At 39.6% G+C, this 21,352-nt stretch overlaps 1 protein-coding gene across 8 annotated transcripts in view; it reads left to right on the top strand.

Moving 5' to 3' along the window:
* Atp9b (ATPase phospholipid transporting 9B (putative)) overlaps nt 1-21,352 on the top strand; it is a 234,565-nt gene that overhangs the window by 60,986 nt on the left and 152,227 nt on the right. For 7 of the 8 annotated variants that reach the window (XM_020163739.2, XM_020163736.2, XM_074069607.1 and 4 more), the window contains 3 exons: nt 2,972-3,030; nt 7,675-7,726; nt 19,593-19,687. In XM_020163739.2, the coding sequence (XP_020019328.2) occupies nt 2,972-3,030; nt 7,675-7,726; nt 19,593-19,687 (206 nt within the window). The remainder of the gene's footprint in view (nt 1-2,971; nt 3,031-7,674; nt 7,727-19,592; nt 19,688-21,352) is intronic. The other variant, XM_074069605.1, reaches the window with a different exon arrangement.

The raw sequence follows: 21,352 nt of genomic DNA, 5'->3' as shown, positions 1-21,352 counted from the left end.
CACACTTTTTTTTTTTCTTTCAGTCCAGGGATTGAACTCAGGGCCTTCAGCAAACCAGGCAATACTCTACCTGAGCTACATCGCAGCCCCTCCACGTGCTTGTGTGATTTAGCAGTGGTGTTGCACACACCAGCTTGCTCCCTTTTTATTGCTTAGTAGGATCCCGTTGTATGGTCATCTTTCTTCTTGAGATGTGCACCTGGCTGTTTCTAGTTTCTGTCTATTCTGAATATAAAACTTTGAAGGATGCTTCCATGCACAGACTTTTGTGGACATAAGTTTTTGTTTCCATTGGATAAACACTTAAAAACAGAATTGCTTGTTCACAGGGTGGATAAATATTTTAAGTTTTTAAAATACTGACAAACAGTTTGCTAAAGTGGTCATGCTCTTGCATCCCCAGCAGCAGTGTGGGTAGTGTGGTCACTGTGACCATTGCAAGCCACCATCCTGTCCTATTCTCACCCTCACATGTGGACCAAGGGACTGTCCACATTGGTTATGGAGCACACATGTCCCTGACGATTGTGGCTACTAGGGTTTGAAGTCAGGGCTTGGTGTTTACGTGGCAGGCACTCTACCTCTGGAGCCAAGCCTCTAGCCCTAGAATTTTCTATGTAGATGATGTTGTCACTTGCAGCAAGTTCTCTTTCCACGCTGTTCATACTCCCTTGTTGTGGTGAGGCCCCTAGTGCAGTGCTGACAGAAGGTGGGGCAGTGGAGCTTCTCCTGGCTCCTCAAGGTCGCTCTTGCCTTGCTGGGTGGAAGACCTCTAGGAGCATCCCTCTTGTCCTCTCTCGAATCTGTGTTTTCAAAGATTGTCAGAGGCTCATGTAGAGAGTTGGTGGACAATTGCGAATTGTACTTTCTAGGAAGAGAACCACTTATATTTTGCTCTTGAAGCATGGTCACAGGATACATTTTTGCTGAAAGAGGATTTAATTGAAATAGTTTACAGAAAGGAGAGTACTGTTACTTTACTTGGTAATATTCATAATGAACTATTTCATTAAAAAGTTAAAATCCAGTAATGTATGACTTTCTGAGTGCTAACCTGGCAGTAAATGAAGTAGAATATTTCCAAACAAAAAAGTAATTGGCTTAAACACTAGCATTCACATTGAAGTATCTTTGTATGTTCAAAGCTTCCTTCTACCAAGTGTGCTTTGAAATTAGTAAATTTTGAGTGCTTACTTCCCAAACGCAGTGTTATTGAGCTCTGTGGATTTGTAGCAGTTGTATGTTTTATATATGCTGTGACTTGTAAAATTGGGGGTTTTTCTATTGTTTCCAGACTGTCTCATTTCTGTTCCTGTGATCAGCACGGTGTTGATCAGAAACCAAATTTTTAGCATAGACTTGGGCTGTTCAGGTGAGGCAGGAAATGTCATGCCTGCTGGGCCTCCAGCAGGCAGGCTGTGGGGAGCAGGTGGCTCTTCATCCCTCTGTCCAGTGCCCTGCAGGAGCTCGGCAGAAAACAGAAAGAAGTCATTGAGGTGATAAAGACACCACAGGAAGTGCACACAGGTAGTCAGTCCCCGGAGGGTAAGGCAAAAACCATTCAAGAAGTCAGGACACATTAAAACAATTGACCAAGTTTTCACAATGTAAAAATGCGTGCTCTACCTGAACAGATGTGCAGGCCGAGGGCCATGTTATTTTGTTATGATACTGTGTTTAGCCTTTTAATTGATTATTAAATGTTTTAAAAGGTGGGTTCTTCTTATATTGCTGGTATCAAGCTCCTTAACTCAAGTGATCCTCCCACCTTCACCCTCTGTGTGGTGCTGGTAGTGTTGTAGGCACAAATCACCATGCTTGGCTAACCGTTCTAATATTTTGTTCATAGTGTAATTTTGAGAAGCTGCTTTTTTTTCTTGTCAGGGTCTCACTGTGTAGCCTAGGTTGGACAGACCTTTATGGGCTTGTATAATTGAGGAACATGAAAAAAATACAGGAGCAAAAATATAACAGTGTGTACTAAACAAAACAAATCTTTAGGAACTATATGATAAGTTGGAGATCAGTCTAAAAGTCCATATGTGACTGATAACGTTCGTTTTTGGTAAAATAATATGAACTTAATCCTGGTTCTGTTGGCTCTCAGAATAAACCAAATGTAAAAGCTGCAAGTAAACCATTTTATTTGTTAAAACAGTAGTTACACAAAAATAAAAATAGACCTACAGTGTTGTCAGTCTTCCTGAAAGGGAGTGAGGCAGAAGAAAAGCTAAGACAGAGGAGTGGGGAATAATTTACCTGTTTTATGACTCCTTAAGGGTGACTTTTCCTATTGTCTATAAGACATTCCTCTGCTCTGTGTCATATTGTGCATAGTATTTTTAGTTATTTAAGTATATTATATACTGAACTTTATACATGACTTCAATATCAGAAATTATGTAGCTAATTTAAGGACTTATTTAACACATTATGTAGGAAAATCACTTGTAGTGACAAAGCTTTAAATACCAGTTTTCTGTCCTGTGTTGGCAGAGTTACTAGAGGAAGAGGATTGAATATATACTTTGCTTTATTTCTTTTTCTGTGAGTTTTGTGCCAATCACTGCCATTCATAATATTAATTTAAGGACTTTGGCATCTCCATATTACTTGGTTTCAGTCATCAAATTATTTTATTTAGTAATGTTCCTGGTCATTGGTAACTTGATGGAGAACTGAAACACTGACAAAATATGGGAAGGACTTTCCAAATGGAAACTCCTTCCAAATTATCACAAGAAATTCTCGCTGTCCTTTTATTAGGGGATAAGTAATTATTGTGTTTGGTAGTATACTAAAGAGATTAATTATGAGTGGCAGTGCCTATCTGAACTTTATTTTGAAAGCTTGAGTATAGACAAATTCTGATGTTTTTGTTTTTGCCCTAGAGTTATTTGATAAGTAATTACTTGTTAAAAGATAATTTCTCGTTTCCTTGACTTGATTATACTTCTTCTTCTTTTTTAAGGTAAAGTGCAAGTTAAGAGTTCAGACATACAAGTTGGAGACCTCATCATAGTGGAAAAGGTTGATGCATTTTTCATATATTTTAGATCTAAATATATAGCACTCATTAATATTTAGCCTGATTGCAAATAATTTTTGTGTTTGAAGGAAATTGTTTGAGACTGGTATTTTAAATCCTAATGTTCTTTGATTTGGGCAAAAGTCTAGATATTTATATATTCTCTCTGTTTTGCTAAAGAGTATTTCAATGTATGCAGGTAAAGTCATATTTTGTCCAAAATAAAACATGTGTTAAGTAACTGCTTAGAGTTGCAATATCACAGAATTGTATTGGATTTGTTACTAATAATCTACTTCAGCTTTTGGAACTTCCTTGTACAAATAGCTATATCACGTATGATTATTGGGTATAATTGTTATATGGTTTAAAAATTTAAGTAGGGTAAGGTGAATGGAACTAAAAGGGCTCGAGAATGGAGTTAGTTTAGGTGATGCTGGGAAGAAGCCATAGGAAACCCTAGTGGAGGTCAGGAAGCTAATGGTCTGGAGGGTGACTGCATGGCAGTCTGTGTGTGAGGGTTCATCCTGGGGTGCTCTTTCTGCCTGCTACCATAATGTGTGAGTGAGTCTGCATGATGCTAGTGCTGTGGGCATTGTCTTCTCTAGGAATGACCTCACTGGCTAGCCACAATCTTGTTTAATAACTTCTCCTAAGACTCTAGGACAGTTTTGATTTTGAAAACATGAAGGGCAAGTTCCCCTTGGGCCTCCCATGAGTGATCTGAGCTGACCCAACTGAGGGTGTCTTCCTCTTCCTGGAGACAGGTCCTCTCATGTCATTCTGCATAGATGATTTGGTTGAGTATGTGGTTGAATTTTACAAAGTGGGATAAAAACCAGACACATTGTTTTGCAACTCATTTACATAGTATTCTGGGCTAGGGAATGCTTGCTCCATAGATGCAAGACCCTGGGTTTGGTCCCTGACACTGCAAAATAATTAAGTAAATAAGTCCAGTATGGTTGCCATATTTACTAGCTCTCTATCCATTCAGTTTCCCTAAAGTTCTTTTCTTTCTGTAGCAAAATGCTGTGGTGAATATCCTTAAACTTACATTTTTGCACATTTCTGTAGAACAAATGCTGATAAGAGAGATGACTCATTATATCCCACTCATACAAATTTTGATCTTTTTTTTCTATTATAGGTTGTATATCTGCTATATTGGCAGTTATATTATTTTTAATACCTTCTGTTATATTTTATTTTTGAACCCAGGGCCTTGCTAAGCATGCCCTGTACCACTGAGTCTTTTGTTATATTTTAAGTCTGTTGTAACGTTACAAAAGGAGAAGATGCTATTTTAGGTAAGGGAAATAGCTAAAAGGATTAGTAGTCACAGTGCAAACTATAGCTCAGATTGGGAATTTTAAGGTACCTTGTGTTTCAAAGGTAGAGTTGATGTTTTTGAGGAAGGATCAGCTTAATTAATGTTTTTCATGTCATGCTAAGCAATATGGAAGAGCTTCATGCCTTATGTTAAATATTTTATCTTGGGACTGGGAGTATGGCTCAGTGGTAGAAGTCTTATGCAAGGCCCTGAGTTCCATTCTCAGAACCACAAAAACAAGACAAAACAAAACAAAGACAGTGAGTTAAAAAAAAATTAAAGAGATTATTTTTCTCTGTTTTTTTTTTAAGTCTATATAGGAATTTAAATAAGGGAGCCAGGCATGGTGGAACATGTCTGTAATCCCAGAATTTGAGATATGGAGGCAGGAAGATGGTAAGTTTGTGGCCAGCCTGGGAAAAGAGAATTTAAGAAGGGAGTGATGTGAATTCTCTTTAATATTTGTTAATTCTTGTCACTTAATTTAAGGTTTTTGCTTGTTTTTGGTCAGCTTTTAAAATTGTTGGCCTGACATAGTACAGATTCTCTAAAATTGAATAAATGAACACTGTTACTAATCATGAAGTCTACCTCCTTGTGTGAAGATACTTAGATTTTATTTGTTTATGCGTTATTTTGGTGCTGGGATCAAATGCAGGACTTCACGCTTGCCAGGTAAATGCTTTACTGCTGAGCTGTACCTCCACCCCTAGAATTTGCACATATGTATTCCATTCATAATATGCACATGCTGTGCTGCTTGGTAATGGTGTTGAGCAGCACAGGTACCCTTTAAGTTCAGTCTTTTCCACATTTGATATGTCTTCAGTGTGTGTGTCTCTGGTAGAAACCTGAACTCCAACTTTTCTATTTTAGTTAGAACTAACGTTAAAGATGTTACTTTTTAAAGAAGCTATTTTCAAGAGTTCATTGTTTCCCTTTTTTTCTAAAGAGCCATTCTTTTGCTAAAAATTAAACATTATATGATAACAATCATACAAACAGATACTTGCAGTGCCCCGGATTGTTCTAGAGTTTAATATAAATGACATAAAGGCTCTCAAAGTATTTGCTTAAACAAAAATCTATTCAGAGTTAAGATTATATTGTATCTTTATGCATGTAACAGAAAGAGAGAAATAGAAATGCCAACGGTTGTCTCCTGGCTTAATAGGGAGAACTCAGTAGTAACTAAACTTTGAGACAAACATGTCAACTGAAATGTTACTACGTGAGTCCATATCAAGTAAGGTACCTATGTAGAATTAGAAGCCTTTAGAAGTTGAAGGTAACATGTACAGGTCATCCTTCAGTCTCTAGAGCCCAAAGGTTCAGAAGGGCTGCTTGGGACAGACTCAGAACAGGACTCCAGGTGACCTGGTGTAAGTGCTCCTTTACCAACAGAAATAGCTTAAGAAAGAAGAGGGTGTTGCTTTCTTACAGCTGGGGACAACAGCCATGTTTTTAATCTTATTTTTTCTGAGATAATGCAATTTAATAAGTAAGTACTCCAAAGTATATTGTAAGGTCCAGAACAGGAAGGATGAAAAGTGTGGAAAGAGATGCAGTCTGAGATGATACACGTAAAGTTAGATGGCATCCTTAAAAGGATTCACATGGCACACAAGAAGGAGATGAGAAATAGGAGCAGATGAGAAGACAAATAAGAAGACACAATGACCTTTATTGTTACCGGTATAAGTACACTAATCACAAGACAGGCAGAGTGGATAAAAAGATGCAACCCAGCTCTATACTACTGACAAGAAAGTCTTTTTAGGTTTAGGGTGCAGTAAAAGATGGAGAAATTACACATAAAATTATCCAACAAAAGTGGAGAGCAGGGTTTGTTATTGTCTAAGAAAATATCTTTCAGAATGATGGGGCGGGGAACAGTAAAGAAACTGCATTAGTGATGTAAAATGTATGAGAAAGGAAATATATAGGTATTTTCATTGGAGAATTCCTTGAATCCTTTGAAGAGGATTTTGCATTAATTTTGCACAGTAGTTTCCAGAAAATGGGGTGGAATACTTCCCACCTAATTTCATGAGGCCAGGATTGTCTATATAGGAATACCAGATAAAAGAACAATAAGTTCAACAAAAGAAAATTCTAGCCCCACATCCCTCATGAATATAGACAGAAAAATCGTTAAGGAACCACTTACTGATGTGTATAAAGAGAGTGGTGCACTATTCCAAGCAGAGGTAATGACTCAGGGACTTCAGTCTGAACCCTTGTTCTAGAGTCAACCAAGGTGATGTCCGTCATCAGTAGACCAGAGAGAAATCACACCATCATATTAATTGATGCCAGAAAAACATTTGACTAAGTCCAACATCCATTTATGATAAAAACCATCAGAAGTGGGGCTAGAGGGCAGTGGCCTCATGGAGTTGAGAAAGTGTCAGTGGTCTGCAGCTCATCCCGTCTGGGGGCTTAGATGCCACCTCTCTGAGCTTGGGAACAAGGGTGTTGCTCTTGCCCCTCCTTCTCTAGTGGCAGCTCCAGTCTCTGAGTAAGACGAGAAAGGAAGTTAAAGCTGTCCAGAAAGGAAACAAATAAAAATACCCCTGGAGTGGCAAGTTACGAGATCAACACACACAACTAGTGACCCATTTCCATGAACTAACAGCAAGCATCTGGAAACAAATGAAGCATGCAGTATTCTTACAGTCCTTCTTGTGAAAACAAGCTCTTAAGTTTGCTCAAAGTTTCAGTATTTACGGAAGAAATCAAAGATCTAAGTAAATAAGATGCATTATGTTCTTGAATTGGGACCTGTGAGCTTAACACAATTCCTATCAAAGTCACAGCAAGGTTTTGTTACTGTTTTTGCAGTCACGGTGCTTGAACTCAGGGCCCAGTGCTTGCTAGGCAGACGCTCTTTACCGCTTGAGCCACTCCACCAGTCTACAGCAAGTTTTTGTTTTCTTTTAAAAGACATAGATAATCTTATTCTAAAACTAATTTGGAGAGGCCATTCAGAGCCATTCGTCTACTGGGGAAGATGGGGTTTTTATAAGGCACACATGCTGGGGTTGAGGTGTCGCAGAAACCGTGACACTTACAGTGTTTAGCAAACAGAGGTGTGAAGCACTCCGTAAGCCAGTGCTAGGTCCCGGTCACATGCTTACTGATTGAAGTACTAACTTTTGATATGCAAATTATACATATTAGTTACTTCAGCAAAATTTTAGTTATGACCTTATTTTATTTAGTTGTTTTTATTTGCTATTTCTAATTTGGATTGGAATTGGTTAATGTATAAGCCTGCATATAATTAATGTAATTATATTACTCTTTTCAGAATCAAAGAATTCCATCAGATATGGTGTTTCTTAGAACTTCAGAGAAAGCAGGTATTTATTTTTTTTTACATTGCTGCTAATTCAGTATTTTGGCAGTTTGATTTTTATTTTAAAAGGTAAAACTAAAATTTATTCTAATAATTTCTCCTTAGAATGGTAATAGTTTCAATTAATTTCTAAGTCATTTAATTGTTGATATTTATAAAGATGACTTTATTGTGTAGTATGTTTGCCTAAAAAAGTCAGCCTATCAAAACCTGTGTATTCAATGGGTGTGTGTGTGTGTGTGTGTGTGTGTGTGTGTGTGTGTGTGTGTGTGTGTTGCTGGGGTTTGAACTAAAGGCCTTGTGCTTTCTAGGCAAGTGCTTTACCAGTTGAGCCACACACCTCCAGCCCTTCAATGAGTATTTTCATTTAAATTCATAATTGAGGTCTAATTAACTCAGTGTTGGTCCTCGAAATTTGAATGCCATTTTGCATTTGCAATTTTATTAATCAATCCACTAATCAATTGTTTACCATTTATTTTGTACCTGGCATTAATTGTTGCTTAGGATACAAAAGAGAACAAGGCACAATTGCAGACTTCCAAGGGTTCATGCTTTATATATTTGTGAAAGTACATAGACTGACAATGGGTAGTCATCCTATTGTATAGGTGTTGTGATAATGAATTATCAGGGCTGTGTGAGAGGGGACAGATAGTTTTGCCTGGGTGAGTTATGGGTTTGTAGAAAACACAGTGTTTAGATGAGTGGAGCCTTCAACATGGAAGAGGCCTCTCCTGGTTAAGGAAGGAAGTTGAGTTGGAATCAGGAAGTCTTACTATGTCTCCTCGGCCAGTTCTTGACAGTGTGATATGGCTACATGGGCACATTTCCATCATCTCTGGGTTGAGGGAAGCAAGTCAAGGAGTGTCCACAGAGCTCCTTCTGCTGTGTACCTTGACTTGTTGGCCAGATGAACCATATTTTTATAAGAAGCTTAGCATATTATTAATTTTCTTAAGTGCAGAATACGTTATTATTATTTGTAGTGTGAATGCCCTATGAAGGATTGAGTTGGTATTTTTTTCTCCATTTATAAACAGCATGCTTTTTAAAGGCACCTTGTAAGTCATGAGAAGGATGAAATGATTTTCTTATGCACTGTAGTTATAGTTGCTCACTTTGTCAGACAAGGCTGCTGTGTACAGAAGCTTCAGTTATCCCAGCAGTCTGGGGTCTGTGGACATGACTGTGTGTTAAATAGAGTGAGGTTTTTTTTTTTTTATTCATATGTGCATACAAGGCTTGGTTCATTTCTCCCCCCTGTCCCCACCCCCTCCCTTACCACCCACTCCGCCCCCTCCCTTTCCCCTCCACCCGCTCAATACCCAGCAGAAACTATTTTGCCCTTATTTCTAATTTTGTTGTAGAGAGAGTATAAGCAATAATAGGAAGGAACAAGGGGTTTTGCTGGTTGAGATAAGGATAGCTATACAGGGCATTGACTCACATTGATTTCCTGTGCGTGGGTGTTACCTTCTAGGTTAATTCTTTTTGATCTAACCTTTTCTCTAGTTCCTGGGCCCCTTTTCCTATTGGCCTCAGTTGCTTTAAGGTATCTGCTTTAGTTTCTCTGCGTTAAGGGCAACAAATGCTAGCTAATTTTTTAGGTGTCTTACCTATCCTCACCCCTCCCTTGTGTGCTCTCGCTTTTATCATGTGCTCATAGTCCAATCCCCTTGTCGTGTTTGCCCTTGATCTAATGTCCGCATATGAGGGAGAACATACGATTTTTGGTCTTTTGGGCCAGGCTAACCTCACTCAGAATGATGTTCTCCAATTCCATCCATTTACCAGCGAATGATAACATTTCGTTCTTCTTCATGGCTGCATAAAATTCCATTGTGTATAGATACCACATTTTCTTAATCCATTCATCAGTGGTGGGGCATCTTGGCTGTTGCCATAACTTGGCTATTGTGAATAGCGCTGCAATAAACATGGGTGTGCAGGTGCCTCTGGAGTAACAGTCTTTTGGGTATATCCCCAAGAGTGGTATTGCTGGATCAAATGGTAGATCGATGTCCAGCTTTTTAAGTAGCCTCCAAATTTTTTTCCAGAGTGGTTGTACTAGTCTACATTCCCACCAACAGTGTAAGAGGGTTCCTTTTTCCCCGCATCCTCGCCAACACCTGTTGTTGGTGGTGTTGCTGATGATGGCTGTTCTAACAGGGGTGAGGTGGAATCTTAGTGTGGTTTTTAGAGTGAGTTTTGATTTTCCCAATGGTGACCTCGACTGGCTAACTACTTTTTCAACTCCTTTCTTTCCTCTTAGAGACACAGGTAGACTCCTCTTTCCTGCCCAATGAGGTGGGGTCGTGTTATTAAGCTCTGGCAGAGGAGGAGCTGAAAGACCTGCACACTATACTCATCTATTCTTCCCTTCACTATTGCTAGCCAGGTGACCAGGGTAGCCTTGCAAACTGCACATCTGAGGCCAGAGAGCTTTCATCAGCCTGGCTTCCATGGTCCTGTGGAACAGAGCCTTCCACTTGCACTACCAAGTGGATTCAATGAGAGAGAGGGGAGAGGAAGAGAAAGGAGAGGTGCAGAAGATAGGGAGGGGAGAGAGAGAGAGAGACAGGCATGCTCAATACTCATATTGTCCTTTAGTGGCTAGTGTTCCTTTAACCAGTATCTCAACAGAATTGCTCTCTGTTTTGAAAGGCTCCTGACTCTTTACAAATGGTGCTATTTGTGTTGACTGTTTGTACTTCTCATTTGGCAACTTTGGAGAGAATTGTACTTGCTTTTCAAGCATTTCGGGTCTTCCTGACAAGAGAGCAGTAAGGCCATCTCATGTTTTTAGTGTCCAGCAGGAGATTCCGTCCCTCAGTTGGTATGTGCAGCTCAGTGAAGTGTTGCACAGTACAGACTACCAGATGACTTGGGGGCTTGTGAGACCTGAGCCCCTCAAAGACTGATCTCTTCTTGATCATGGTGTGTAATCAATTCTTTTATGTTTTGTCAGATTTGATTGCTAGTGTTTTCTTAAGGATTTTTGCCTCTATATTCACAAAGGATATATTGGGCTCTGGGTGTTTGTTATTGTTTTTGTTTTTCTTGTGATGACTTTGTTTTGGTATAAAGGTAACACTGGGCTTAGAATGAATTAGGAAGTGTTCCTTCCTCATCTAGTTTTTGGAAGAGTTTGTGAAGAATTACTGTTTTATAAATGTTTTGTAGAATTCATGCACAAAACTATCTGGAATGGGATTTTTTTTCTGGTATTGTTTTTTGCTAATTCAGTTTCTTTGCTGGCTAGAAACCTATTCAGATTATCTGTTTCTTCTTGAGTCAGTTTTAGTAGTTGGTATCTTTTTAGAAATTTTTCTGCTTCATCTAGGCTGTCTAATTTGTCAACATATGATTCTTGGTATCCCTTAAAACACATTTTCTCTCTGTGATGATGGTTAGTGTCCTCTCCCTTTTCCTGATTTTTAATAACTCCCCTCTTCTCTTTTGTTGTACCTGTTTAAAGATTTGTCAGTGTTCTTGATCTTCTTGGATGATCTGGGTTCTAGGGACGGTTGCTCTCTGGGGTGCTGTGATGCTCAGTGTTCTGACAGTCATGGATCCCGTGAGGGTCTTCTTCACAATTACTGCCTCCCCCCAACCAAAAAAAAAATGAACACAGTGTACATATATGCTAAAGTTTTGATTGTTCATGTACTCCTGGACAATTAATTACTAACGGATCTGAATGTAGGACCTTACTATAGTCTGTTTTAACCTGGGGTTCTGTTTAGTCTACAGGCATATAATTTTCCCTATCAGATTTAAATTGTTAAAATGTTGCTATTTATTCATATGTAGATATTAAGAAACTGGATTGTTTCTTTCGCAGGAAGGAACTTTTCTCTATTTCTAAAATAGCTTCCAAGCTTTTGATCAAGAGATTTTTAACTTCAGAAATTCTTTTGATTATAAGTAATTATTTCAAGTTTTCCTAATGCCCAGTTGTTTTCAGAAAATCACACATGTTCACAATTTTTTGTATCATCTAACACTTTTTAAATTATTTTATTGATTTTCAGTTTTAGCTAAAAATACCCTGTAACATACTGCTTATTACAATAAAGTCTTTATGCTTAGTCAGTACAGAGGACCTCAGTGTGACATGGTACTCAGGCTTCGACAGTAACAGCTGGGTGCTTGTCAATGCAGCATGGTGATTTTGTCAGTGGCTTTGTATTGACTGTATTAATACAGAGTATTCTATTGAGCCATGTGTGGATTGTTTAGAATGTAAATGAAGCTGTTGATGGATTGGGTGATTGATGGCTTAAATTCCAATCAATCAATTGCTTCATCAGTTTCTTAATTCAGACCAAATATCTCCTGAGTGCACACAGTTCTTTCAGTGGTATTAGAAGAAATTAATGCTTTCAAACTAATTTTCATCAGTCTCTCATACAGGCCTTTGTCACTGATATCCTCAGTGACGCCATTATAGTTAATGTGTTTGGGACGTAGTTTAGCGCCTTGGCTGTCTCCCCTGCTAGTGGTAAATGACACTGTCCTCATCTACACTGTCGGCTTGAACAGTTTTGCAGCCATGAAGTCACACAAGTGATTAAAAATGAAGGTTAATCACCGACAGCCATGAAGTATCAATGCGAAGTCAATGTCTGCATTCCTTTTATTGGGCATGTTCCATAGCTGATCTCTTTCAGAACTGTTGAGTCTGTGAGCTGTTCTAGGTCTCCCGCTAATGCTGCAGGTGACCTACTGTGCTGTGACAGACTTGTCTGTCTCACAGGGTCCCTGCAATTACTTTATCACCATCCGATGTGGCTCTCTAGTTTGACACATATCACTAGGTGATCTTAATTTGGTGGTCGTTAAACCCATCCTTTCTTGTCAACTCTTGTCAGTTATACAAAATAAAATCAAGTATTCATAAGTCTGTAATATGATATAAGCAGATGGTTTAATAATTCATGTTTGCTGAGCTTCAGCTCATACTGATTGTAGCTAGTGCTTTCTCTTAAAAAAATTAGTGGTTCTTGTAATACAAGTCACCTTGGCTCCACTTCTCATTTTGCTGCAATCTCTTCCTCCCCTTCCCCTTGTACCTCATTCACATCAGTTAGTGGGAAATTAATTTAAATTTTAACTGTACTTAGGGAAAAATGTCAGCTCCCTCTACATTTTAAAAATAGCATGTAATTATTTAACATGAAGTTTGTCTTTATCTTTAAAGAAAGGCAGCTGCATTGTTTGCAATGTTTAATATGTTTACAGAGATCTGAATATTGATCTCACTTCTGGAAACACAGCAGGTGAGAAATTTAAGACATTCCAGAGGGTCTCACCTGCTCTTACTTAAGTTTTAGAAACCAAATCCAGTGGACAAAAGCTAGAGTCTAGCCCTTTGAAGTTATTTGTACATTTTCTTTCAGAATACACATACTCACATATTTCAGAGAAAAAGATCAATGTTTAAGACATTTAATTTAGAATAATATGAACTACAAAATTTTCTTTTATTGCTTCTTAGTTGAAACCAATCAGCTTGGACAGAATATTCTTCTCATAGTCCTTTTGACAAGCAAATAACAGTTTATTTACATAGTCAGGTATGTTTTCTAAAATGCATGCAGCCAGGTGAAAGTCTCCTGAATATATCATTAATTTATAAAGCAGACAATTGGAAAATCTTTTTGTAGCTCTTGATCTGATTGTGTCTTTGAGCAGTGGATTCATCTCCCAGAGTCTCCCAGATTTATTTTCACAATAATGCCCCTGTTACAAGTAGTTAAAAGGACTCAAAATAAATTAGTGATGTTAGGGCACATTTTAGGACTAAAGTGGTAGTAGCCAAGATTAGTTGAGAATGCCTCGGCTAGGAGAGAAAAATAGTTGATATTTATTCAGACTGAGAGAGAGAGAGAGGCTTGCTAGTGAGCAGAAGCTGTTTCTTCTCTAGGGCTCAAAGGAAAAGAGATTGTTTATGGATATGTCTCCAAATTTGAGAAATAATTAGCTACTAGTCAGCCAGTTCTTAGTGCAAGCATTCATGTCAGTCTTTAGTAGGGCTTCTTCTAAATTTTGAAATACTACTCCAAAGTGAGCCTTGGTTTTCCCTTTGTGTAGATGGACAAACTGAGTCCTCATAAGGTAAAGTACCTTGACAAGGAGCACCAGTTAGTGAATTGTCAGGCTGCTGCTCAGCCTCAGACTGCTGGTTGGCTTTTCCTTGTGTATTGCTCTGTCTGGTGCAGGGTTCCTCACCATTACCGCGTTCAGTGCTTTGGGTTCAGTATTTCTGCACCACCAGATGTTGAGAACATCCTTGTCCTCCCTCACTAGATGCTGACAGCATTCTGTTCACCTTGTGAGAGCCAACATTGTCTCCAGCAGTTGCCAGATGTAAATTGTCCCTTTTTAGCTTTCATTGAAGAGAATCCTTACATTTTTTTCTTGAGAATCCCTAAATTAATCTTAAGTGTTTACTTATGTATCTTTTGAGAGTAATTGTTTCAATAGTTTTCAGAAGCTTTTTTTTCCCAGTAAGAGCAGGTTGAGTCAAGGTAATTGAGCTGCAGCCTTTCTTCCTCCTGCCTAGTTCCGTGAAAAGGAAGCTTCAAACCAGGCCAATGCAGCCAAGAAGTCAGGTGCTCCATCTCCCTGTAATTCCTAGGGTAAGGCAAAGGCCTCATCCTTATCTGGTTTTCCCCAGAAACCCTGTTCTGGCAGACTTTATATAAAGCACTGGACTCACCCTTCTGCTTTCAACTCCTGCTTTCCAGGTGTTCCATACCAGTGAGTTCCCTACAGTTCGTCTGCAAGGTAGAGAATACTCCTAGAGGGGCTACTATCACAAGCTTACCCTCAGGGCCACTTGAAAAGCATGTGTCCTGTCATTTCCAGTGCAGTGGCATGGAGGTTCTACCCAGAGGGAGAGACAAGCCCTAAGGAACAGGTCTTTGTAGCTTTACCTGCAGACTTTGTTTAGAAAATAGCCTGCAAGGTGCATGCCTAAGGGCTTGGTTGGAAACTGGAGAGTTTGGTAATCAGCAGTTCAAACAGGGAAGGAGCCCTGGGAGAGTCCCAGCATCAGATTCCTCCTGGGGTGGGAAGCTGTGTGCTTGTGCTAGACTCTTCTCACTCTAGGAGTCATTAGAGCAGGGCTGGGGCAAACTCCAAAGCATGCCAGAGATATGCAGCCCTTCAGCCATGCCAAAGCCTCACTGGCCCAAGGGGCTTTAGAGCCATCTCTGATCCACCTGACCAAGTGGAGAGTCCTACAAAACTGAGCTTGAGTGTGAAGTCACAACTATCTGTCATGTGGAAGGCTAAGTGCCCAAAGTCGTAGTTCCAGTAGTGCACCGAGAGCCCTTCCAAAGCTACTTCCCTGGGTATACCCTGTTTTCTCATGAGAATCCTCAGCCATCCTAATTGTTTCCTCCTGTGTTAAAGAAATGTCTGCATGCCCCTGTTCATTCATTGCAGCACTCTTCACAGTAACCACTGTGAAATCAACCTAAGTGCTCACCAGTAGATGAATGGATGAAGAGAATGTGGTGCAGACTCAAGAGAATTCTGTCCCACCTTCAGAAAGAAGGGCTCAAGGTCATTTGTGACAGCACGATGAGCCTGTAGGATATAATGCTGAGTGAAGTAAACCAGACACAGAAAGACAGACATAGCATGTTCTCAGTTACTTGTGAAATCTGAATCTGCTGAACTTGTAGAGGCAGAGAGAGTGGTGGTCACTACAGGCTGGGGCTGGGGACAGAACCTCAGATGGGAAGAGTAAGTTTTTTATTTTATATAATGCTAATTATATAATTCAGAAATGCTAAGAGTAAATTTTAAGTGATCTCTCCCCAAAATGAGAAGTGTTTGAGGTGATAGGTATGTTAATTAGCTTGATTTAATTATTTCACATTGTATTCATTAATCCTAACATGGGACATGGGATTGAACCTGGGGCCTGTGCATGCTAGGCAAGTTCTGTACCTCTTAGCTACACCTTCTGCCCTCACGGTATCATTTTGCAATCCGTAAATATATGCAATTTACTAAAAAAACAAAAATAAAGTTGGATTCTTAGCAAAAGGTAAGCAAAACTTTAAAAAATAGATTTATGAACTCATACATTTTAACATGCCTGTTACCACTTGTCACGGTCAGACTGTCCCTTTGATGGTGGATTCCCTTGGAGTTGCTTCATGCTCCAGGTGTGTGAGCTTTCCTTCCTGTTCTTCCAGCGTTCTCCACACAGCTCAGACTCCTCAGCCTTTTCTTTGGGCAGATCTTGCTTGATTTCTTTATTTCTTTTTTTTTCTTGGAAGAAATAATTTGTCAAGAGTATGATATTATCAAATTTCAGATTAAAGGATTTCTGCCTCTTTAATTTATATTTGTATCTCTTATGTAGAAAGTTTTGCTTTTCATATTTCCCATATAATTTTTCAAATTTTAGTTACCACAATGTTATACCTGAGTAATTGTGTGAAGAACAAATTTCACATTTTGCTTTTCAGTCCACAGATCACTATGTAGGCAGCGCAGGTGCCATGCAACGTGTGCAGCAGCTGCTTCACTTTTTTTAGAGTCTGTCTGTGACCCTCCTTGCACGTTGACATGTATGTGCAGTTCAACACAGACAGCAAAGCATGTAACTAGTTGTGTTACTTCTTATCAGGGAATGTGCCTTTTACCACCAACACAACTTTACTGATCCAGCCTGGATATTGAGGCGGTATGTTAACTTTTTAAAGCCCATCTTACATGGACTTTTGGACTGGCTACTGTCACTATAACCGGTAATCGTGTAGTTCTTGACATTTTGTGTGTCAGAAAACACACAGTTCAAGCATGGTGGCAGGAAGTGACAATGAGTATGGTATTTAAGACTTGCAGAAACTTCGAAACCATCTCAGTAACCCCAGGCAGCTGAGAGCAACTGGAGCTGCAGAAGGAATGGGTTACCATAAGAATGTCTATATTACTGCCCTTCCAAGAGACCAGTGGTTTGCAGCCAGGCAAATATAGCGAGCAGCTTCTTAACATAAACAGAAAAAATCATTGTGATGAGGAAGATGAAGATGTCCTGAAGGACGTGATACTGACAAAAACTCCATCTTAAGTCTGGCATGGCATCTCATGTCTGTAAATCCCAACAACTTGGGAGGCAGAAATAGGTGGATCTCAATTTTGAAGCCAGCCCAGGCAGTTAGTGAGACCATATCTTAAAATCAAAAGGACTCAAGTGTGGGTCATGTTGTAGAGAGCTTGCCAAGCAAGTTTGGAGCCCTGGGTTCAATGTACTGTTACCCCCCCCCCCGCCAAAAAAACCAAAAAAAATCCACCAACAAAAAGCCCTTCATCTTAAAGGTACTCTGTGTATTTCATCACATGGGAAGCCTCCAGGATAAATGTTGTAAACTAGTCCCAACTCCTGTGGAGCATGGCATTGCCAAGACTCAGAAAAGATGCTTGCTTTGTACTGTAGTTGTGTGATGAAAACAGAGAGGCAAAACAGTGTTCATACTACTGTCAGATATCAAGAAAGACACTGTCATTCCCATATTTCTTCTGTTTTAACTTACCATGTACTCAGTCAGTATTTGTTTTGTTTCTTCTGTTTCCCTGTACATTTATTACTGGTAGGAAGAGAGTTTCAGTGGCCTGGTAGGTTTTTGATAGTCATAGAACAATTGTTCTTTTCCTGTTGGTTAAGATCACATTTCGTGAATCTAGATGGACAATCATGTTAACTGCACAGAGCTGGAACAGCCTCTGTCCTCCTGCTGTGCTTATATATGTGCATGATAAGTTTCCAAGTAACAGTACCAACTTTACACTCATGATAAGGTGACTGAATACTGCTTAGATTTACCTGCAGTTTCTTTCTCAGAAGGTACAGTCTCACTACTGTTTGTTAAGTTGCATGAGGGTTTGTAGTCCTGGACAGAGGTTATGGCACCATTAGTCTTTGGATCTTCCCAAATCCCTGCCACAACAGGCACAGAGCTGGTGATCCCACAAGGACCATACTAGATGCCTGTGGCTAGCATAGGGCTGTGAGAAGAGGAGTTACCACAAAGAGTCACTTTTGCTGATCCCAGGTGTGTCTTCATGCTGACTAGTTTCACAGATGTGTGCATGCAGTCACACACCACATAATGATATCTCAGTCACCTGCAGACCATGTCTTATGAGGTTGACCTTGAAAGAATGTAAAATACTGGTTTTGCCTAGTGGCATTGTAGCCATTGTACTATAGGTCAATGCAGATACGTGTGTCTGGGGTGCTACTTGTATAACCAAACCCATGTGCTGCCATTGTGTAAAAGTGTATTGTACGTAGTGCTTGATGATGACAGACGACTGTGTTTACTCACTTACCTCTTTATTGCACTGTACTTTTTATTGTTATGTGAGAGAGTGCTCCAGTTTAAACAAGAGTTCACTCTAGCAGCAGTCTCATATGTACCTCTCACATGTCTCTTGATTGCATCAAGGGACCAGTGCTGAGTAATTGATGTATAAAAAAATTGCCTAATAGCACCTTTCTCAGAACATGAACATACCCTTGTCATTAAGTGACTTGTGGCCATCTAGTCTTATTAAGAGTATACTGAACAGACCAGAAACAAAGTTTAGCCTTGTAGTAATAAGAGTCTTGCAATATCACACTGTAAGGAAACTATCAAAGTTTACTAAGTTCATATCACCAGGACTCAGTGCCTGCCAATTGTGGGACAATTTGAGATTCTATAATAATAATTGTAATGATAGCAGCATTGTATTAAAACTTACCAAACTGGTCCTGGAGCCTCTGGACAGAGCTGAGCCTTCCTTTGTGATGTGAGCTGGCCTCTGGGCACTGGCGCATGGGGATCAGGAGTGTGCCATCAGCCCAGTGCAGACCCAAACCTTATAGCAGAGAAGTCAGGAGCAGAGGGGACCTAAAGATTAATAGTGAGGTTGATGACATCCTGTGGTGTGTTAGCCATTGGTGAACAATAATGCATATCCAGGACATATAGGTGCCCATAGTGTGCCTTCCCAGCAAGGGAAGGAGGCTCTGATGGGGAGGGTCATGTGGAGGGCCTTCTAAGGGGGCCTTGCAGTTATTCACAGGGTGTTTTCCTTTTAATGATTCTTAGGTGTAACAAGGCTTGTGTAGCTTTTTGTAACTATTTTATTTTAGAATTTAAAAAATTTTTAAATCCTCAAAGTTACCTGAATGAATTCTCTCTGTGATTAAACTATGATTTGTTACCTTTATTTGCTTCCTTTTACTTTTTAGGAATTTCTTTTTAAAGTTTGGTATAGTTTGTTTTTTTTAATTAGATAGAGTGTATATGATTTCAAACAAGCAGTATAAAATACGATACAATCAAAGTCTAGCTTCTATCTCCCCTCCTCTGTCCCTTCCTGCCTTTATAGGTATGATGCCCACACGGACAGGTATGCGTATGCATGGATTCACACTCAAGTGCATGCATATACAAGGCACAGAGACGCACAGATGCACATGTACACACATAGCTACATGCGCATAGGTAGACATAAATAGACATAGATATATACACATGCATTTACATAGTGTGTACACACAGATACCACATACAGATATACATGTCAATTCACATACACATACACAAACACACACAAAGAAAACTTCAGTAGCCAAGAGCATCAAGGAGGGCATAAGTAATTAAAAATGATATTACTTGAGTCAAGTAATATCATCTGGCATGAAAGCTTGCTCTTGGGACTATCTGGATGTGGTATTTCTAGATCCTGCTGTGCTGGGATCTGCTTTGGGGGATACCTGTCACCTGGAAAAGTTGAGAAACTTTTCCAGCATACTTCAGAGTAGTGACTTTGTCTCCTCTATCTCCAAGGTTCGTGTTTTATTCGAACTGACCAGCTAGATGGTGAGACTGACTGGAAGCTGAAGGTGGCAGTGAGCTGCACACAACGGCTGCCGGCCCTGGGGGTGAGCACTTTCAAGGCTACGTGCCCTTTTTGTTTTTAAGGATGTTTATGTTGATATCTGCTATCTTACTTAATAAATTGAGAATTCTCCGTATCATTTCCTGTTCCTTAGGAAGGGTCATTAAAGATGATGTCAGGGTAATTTCTGTGGTTTCTTAACACATGACCTATCTTAGGTAATTTTGAATGTTCATATTGGCTTGACACTTAGGTGGGTTTTTGTTTTGTTTGTTTTTTTACTTTTTTTAACAATCTTTCTTTCATGATTTTTAACATTGTCAGTTGGATAGAGATTCCTCCCTACCAGCAAGTGAAGGCGTTGGTTTTGGAGATCAGCATTCAGACCTGGGTTTAGCTCAGTCTTTGAACCCAATGTGTCCTACAACATTTTTTTCCGAAGGACAGAAGAACTTTTTTGACCTGGAGGCAGTGTGCTGCCATATCTTAGGCACTTTCAGACCCTGGTTTGCCCTTGCTGAGTATTGGTTTGTACCCGACAAGGGTGCTTGGGGTTCATCAGAGAGCAGAATCATGGATTTCTGCATTTGTAGTGATCTCTACAATGTCCCTCTCAGACGCCAAGAGTCTTCTAGGCTGCTGCTGTCTGTCTTGCACTCACTCTCACTCTATCTATTTCTATTTCTCTCTCTCTCTCTCTCTCTCTCTCTCTCTCTCACACACAACAAAACCACAATTTGAGCTACCTGGTGGTTATTTTGTGTTAGTGTATATATAGTATCTTTATAATATCTAGCTGACTGTGAAAAGTTTTGTCTTACATGATTTGCTGGTATTCTGTGGATAGTAAAGAAAAACAGATTGTCCAAGAGTGACCTTTACCCAAGCAGCATTGGCCAAGGGAGAGTGGGTGCCTCAGGTGAGTCCTCTCCATTGTCAGCTATGTTAAGGTAGAAGTAGTTGCTATGCTGCACACAGCTTAAGATTACCATGGACAGCAGGGGCCTCCTCATTCTTGTGTGTGCTTGACTTCCTGGAAACTAAGTATGTTTGACATAGGTAGGACTTCTAGGTATTTTGCTTATTCAGGTATATTAGTGTTTCCTATATTTTAGGTAGTTCTTGAGTTAGAATTTATTCCTTATATGTTTTGTATCTTTTCCAAAGCCAGTTGTACTCCAGTGAGAAGTTCTTATTCCTTCCTTGTCTATGTACTCAACATCACATGGTCCTGTGTGGTCACCAGCCACTGTCATTGCCTCCTCTTCTTCTTCCAGCTTGTGTTTTGTTTTTATTTTGTTTTCCCCATCTTTGGTGATTGGAGTAAGTTCTTGCCTGGGGTGTCATACAAATGAGTCTGTGCTAGGCTTGGATCACAGGCCCTGAGCTGGAGAATGGCCCTTCTCAGCTGATCAGTGGGCCTGTGCTGTGTTTTCATTATGGCTTAGAAGAAGAAACTCCTACTTCTCCTACTTTATTCTTTCTTTCTTTTATTTATTTATTTGATTTTTTGAGAGACAAGGTCTTGCTATGTAGCCCAGGCTGACCTTATCAAATTCTTCATCCTGAGTACTGGAACTACAGACATATACCACCATGCCCGCCTACTTTTTAGTATATAAACATTAAGACAAGGCCTCTTACTAGCAAGGCTTCTTCCCTCAGATCAATTCTTGAAAGTAGAATAATGAGGAAAAAGAATAACAAA

The sequence above is a fragment of the Castor canadensis genome, chromosome 4 (genome assembly GCF_047511655.1).
Source record: "Castor canadensis chromosome 4, mCasCan1.hap1v2, whole genome shotgun sequence".
NCBI classification, from domain to species: domain Eukaryota; kingdom Metazoa; phylum Chordata; class Mammalia; order Rodentia; family Castoridae; genus Castor; species Castor canadensis.
The sequence above is the reverse complement of the archived record's forward strand: the minus strand, read 5'-3'. Positions and strand labels throughout refer to the sequence as shown.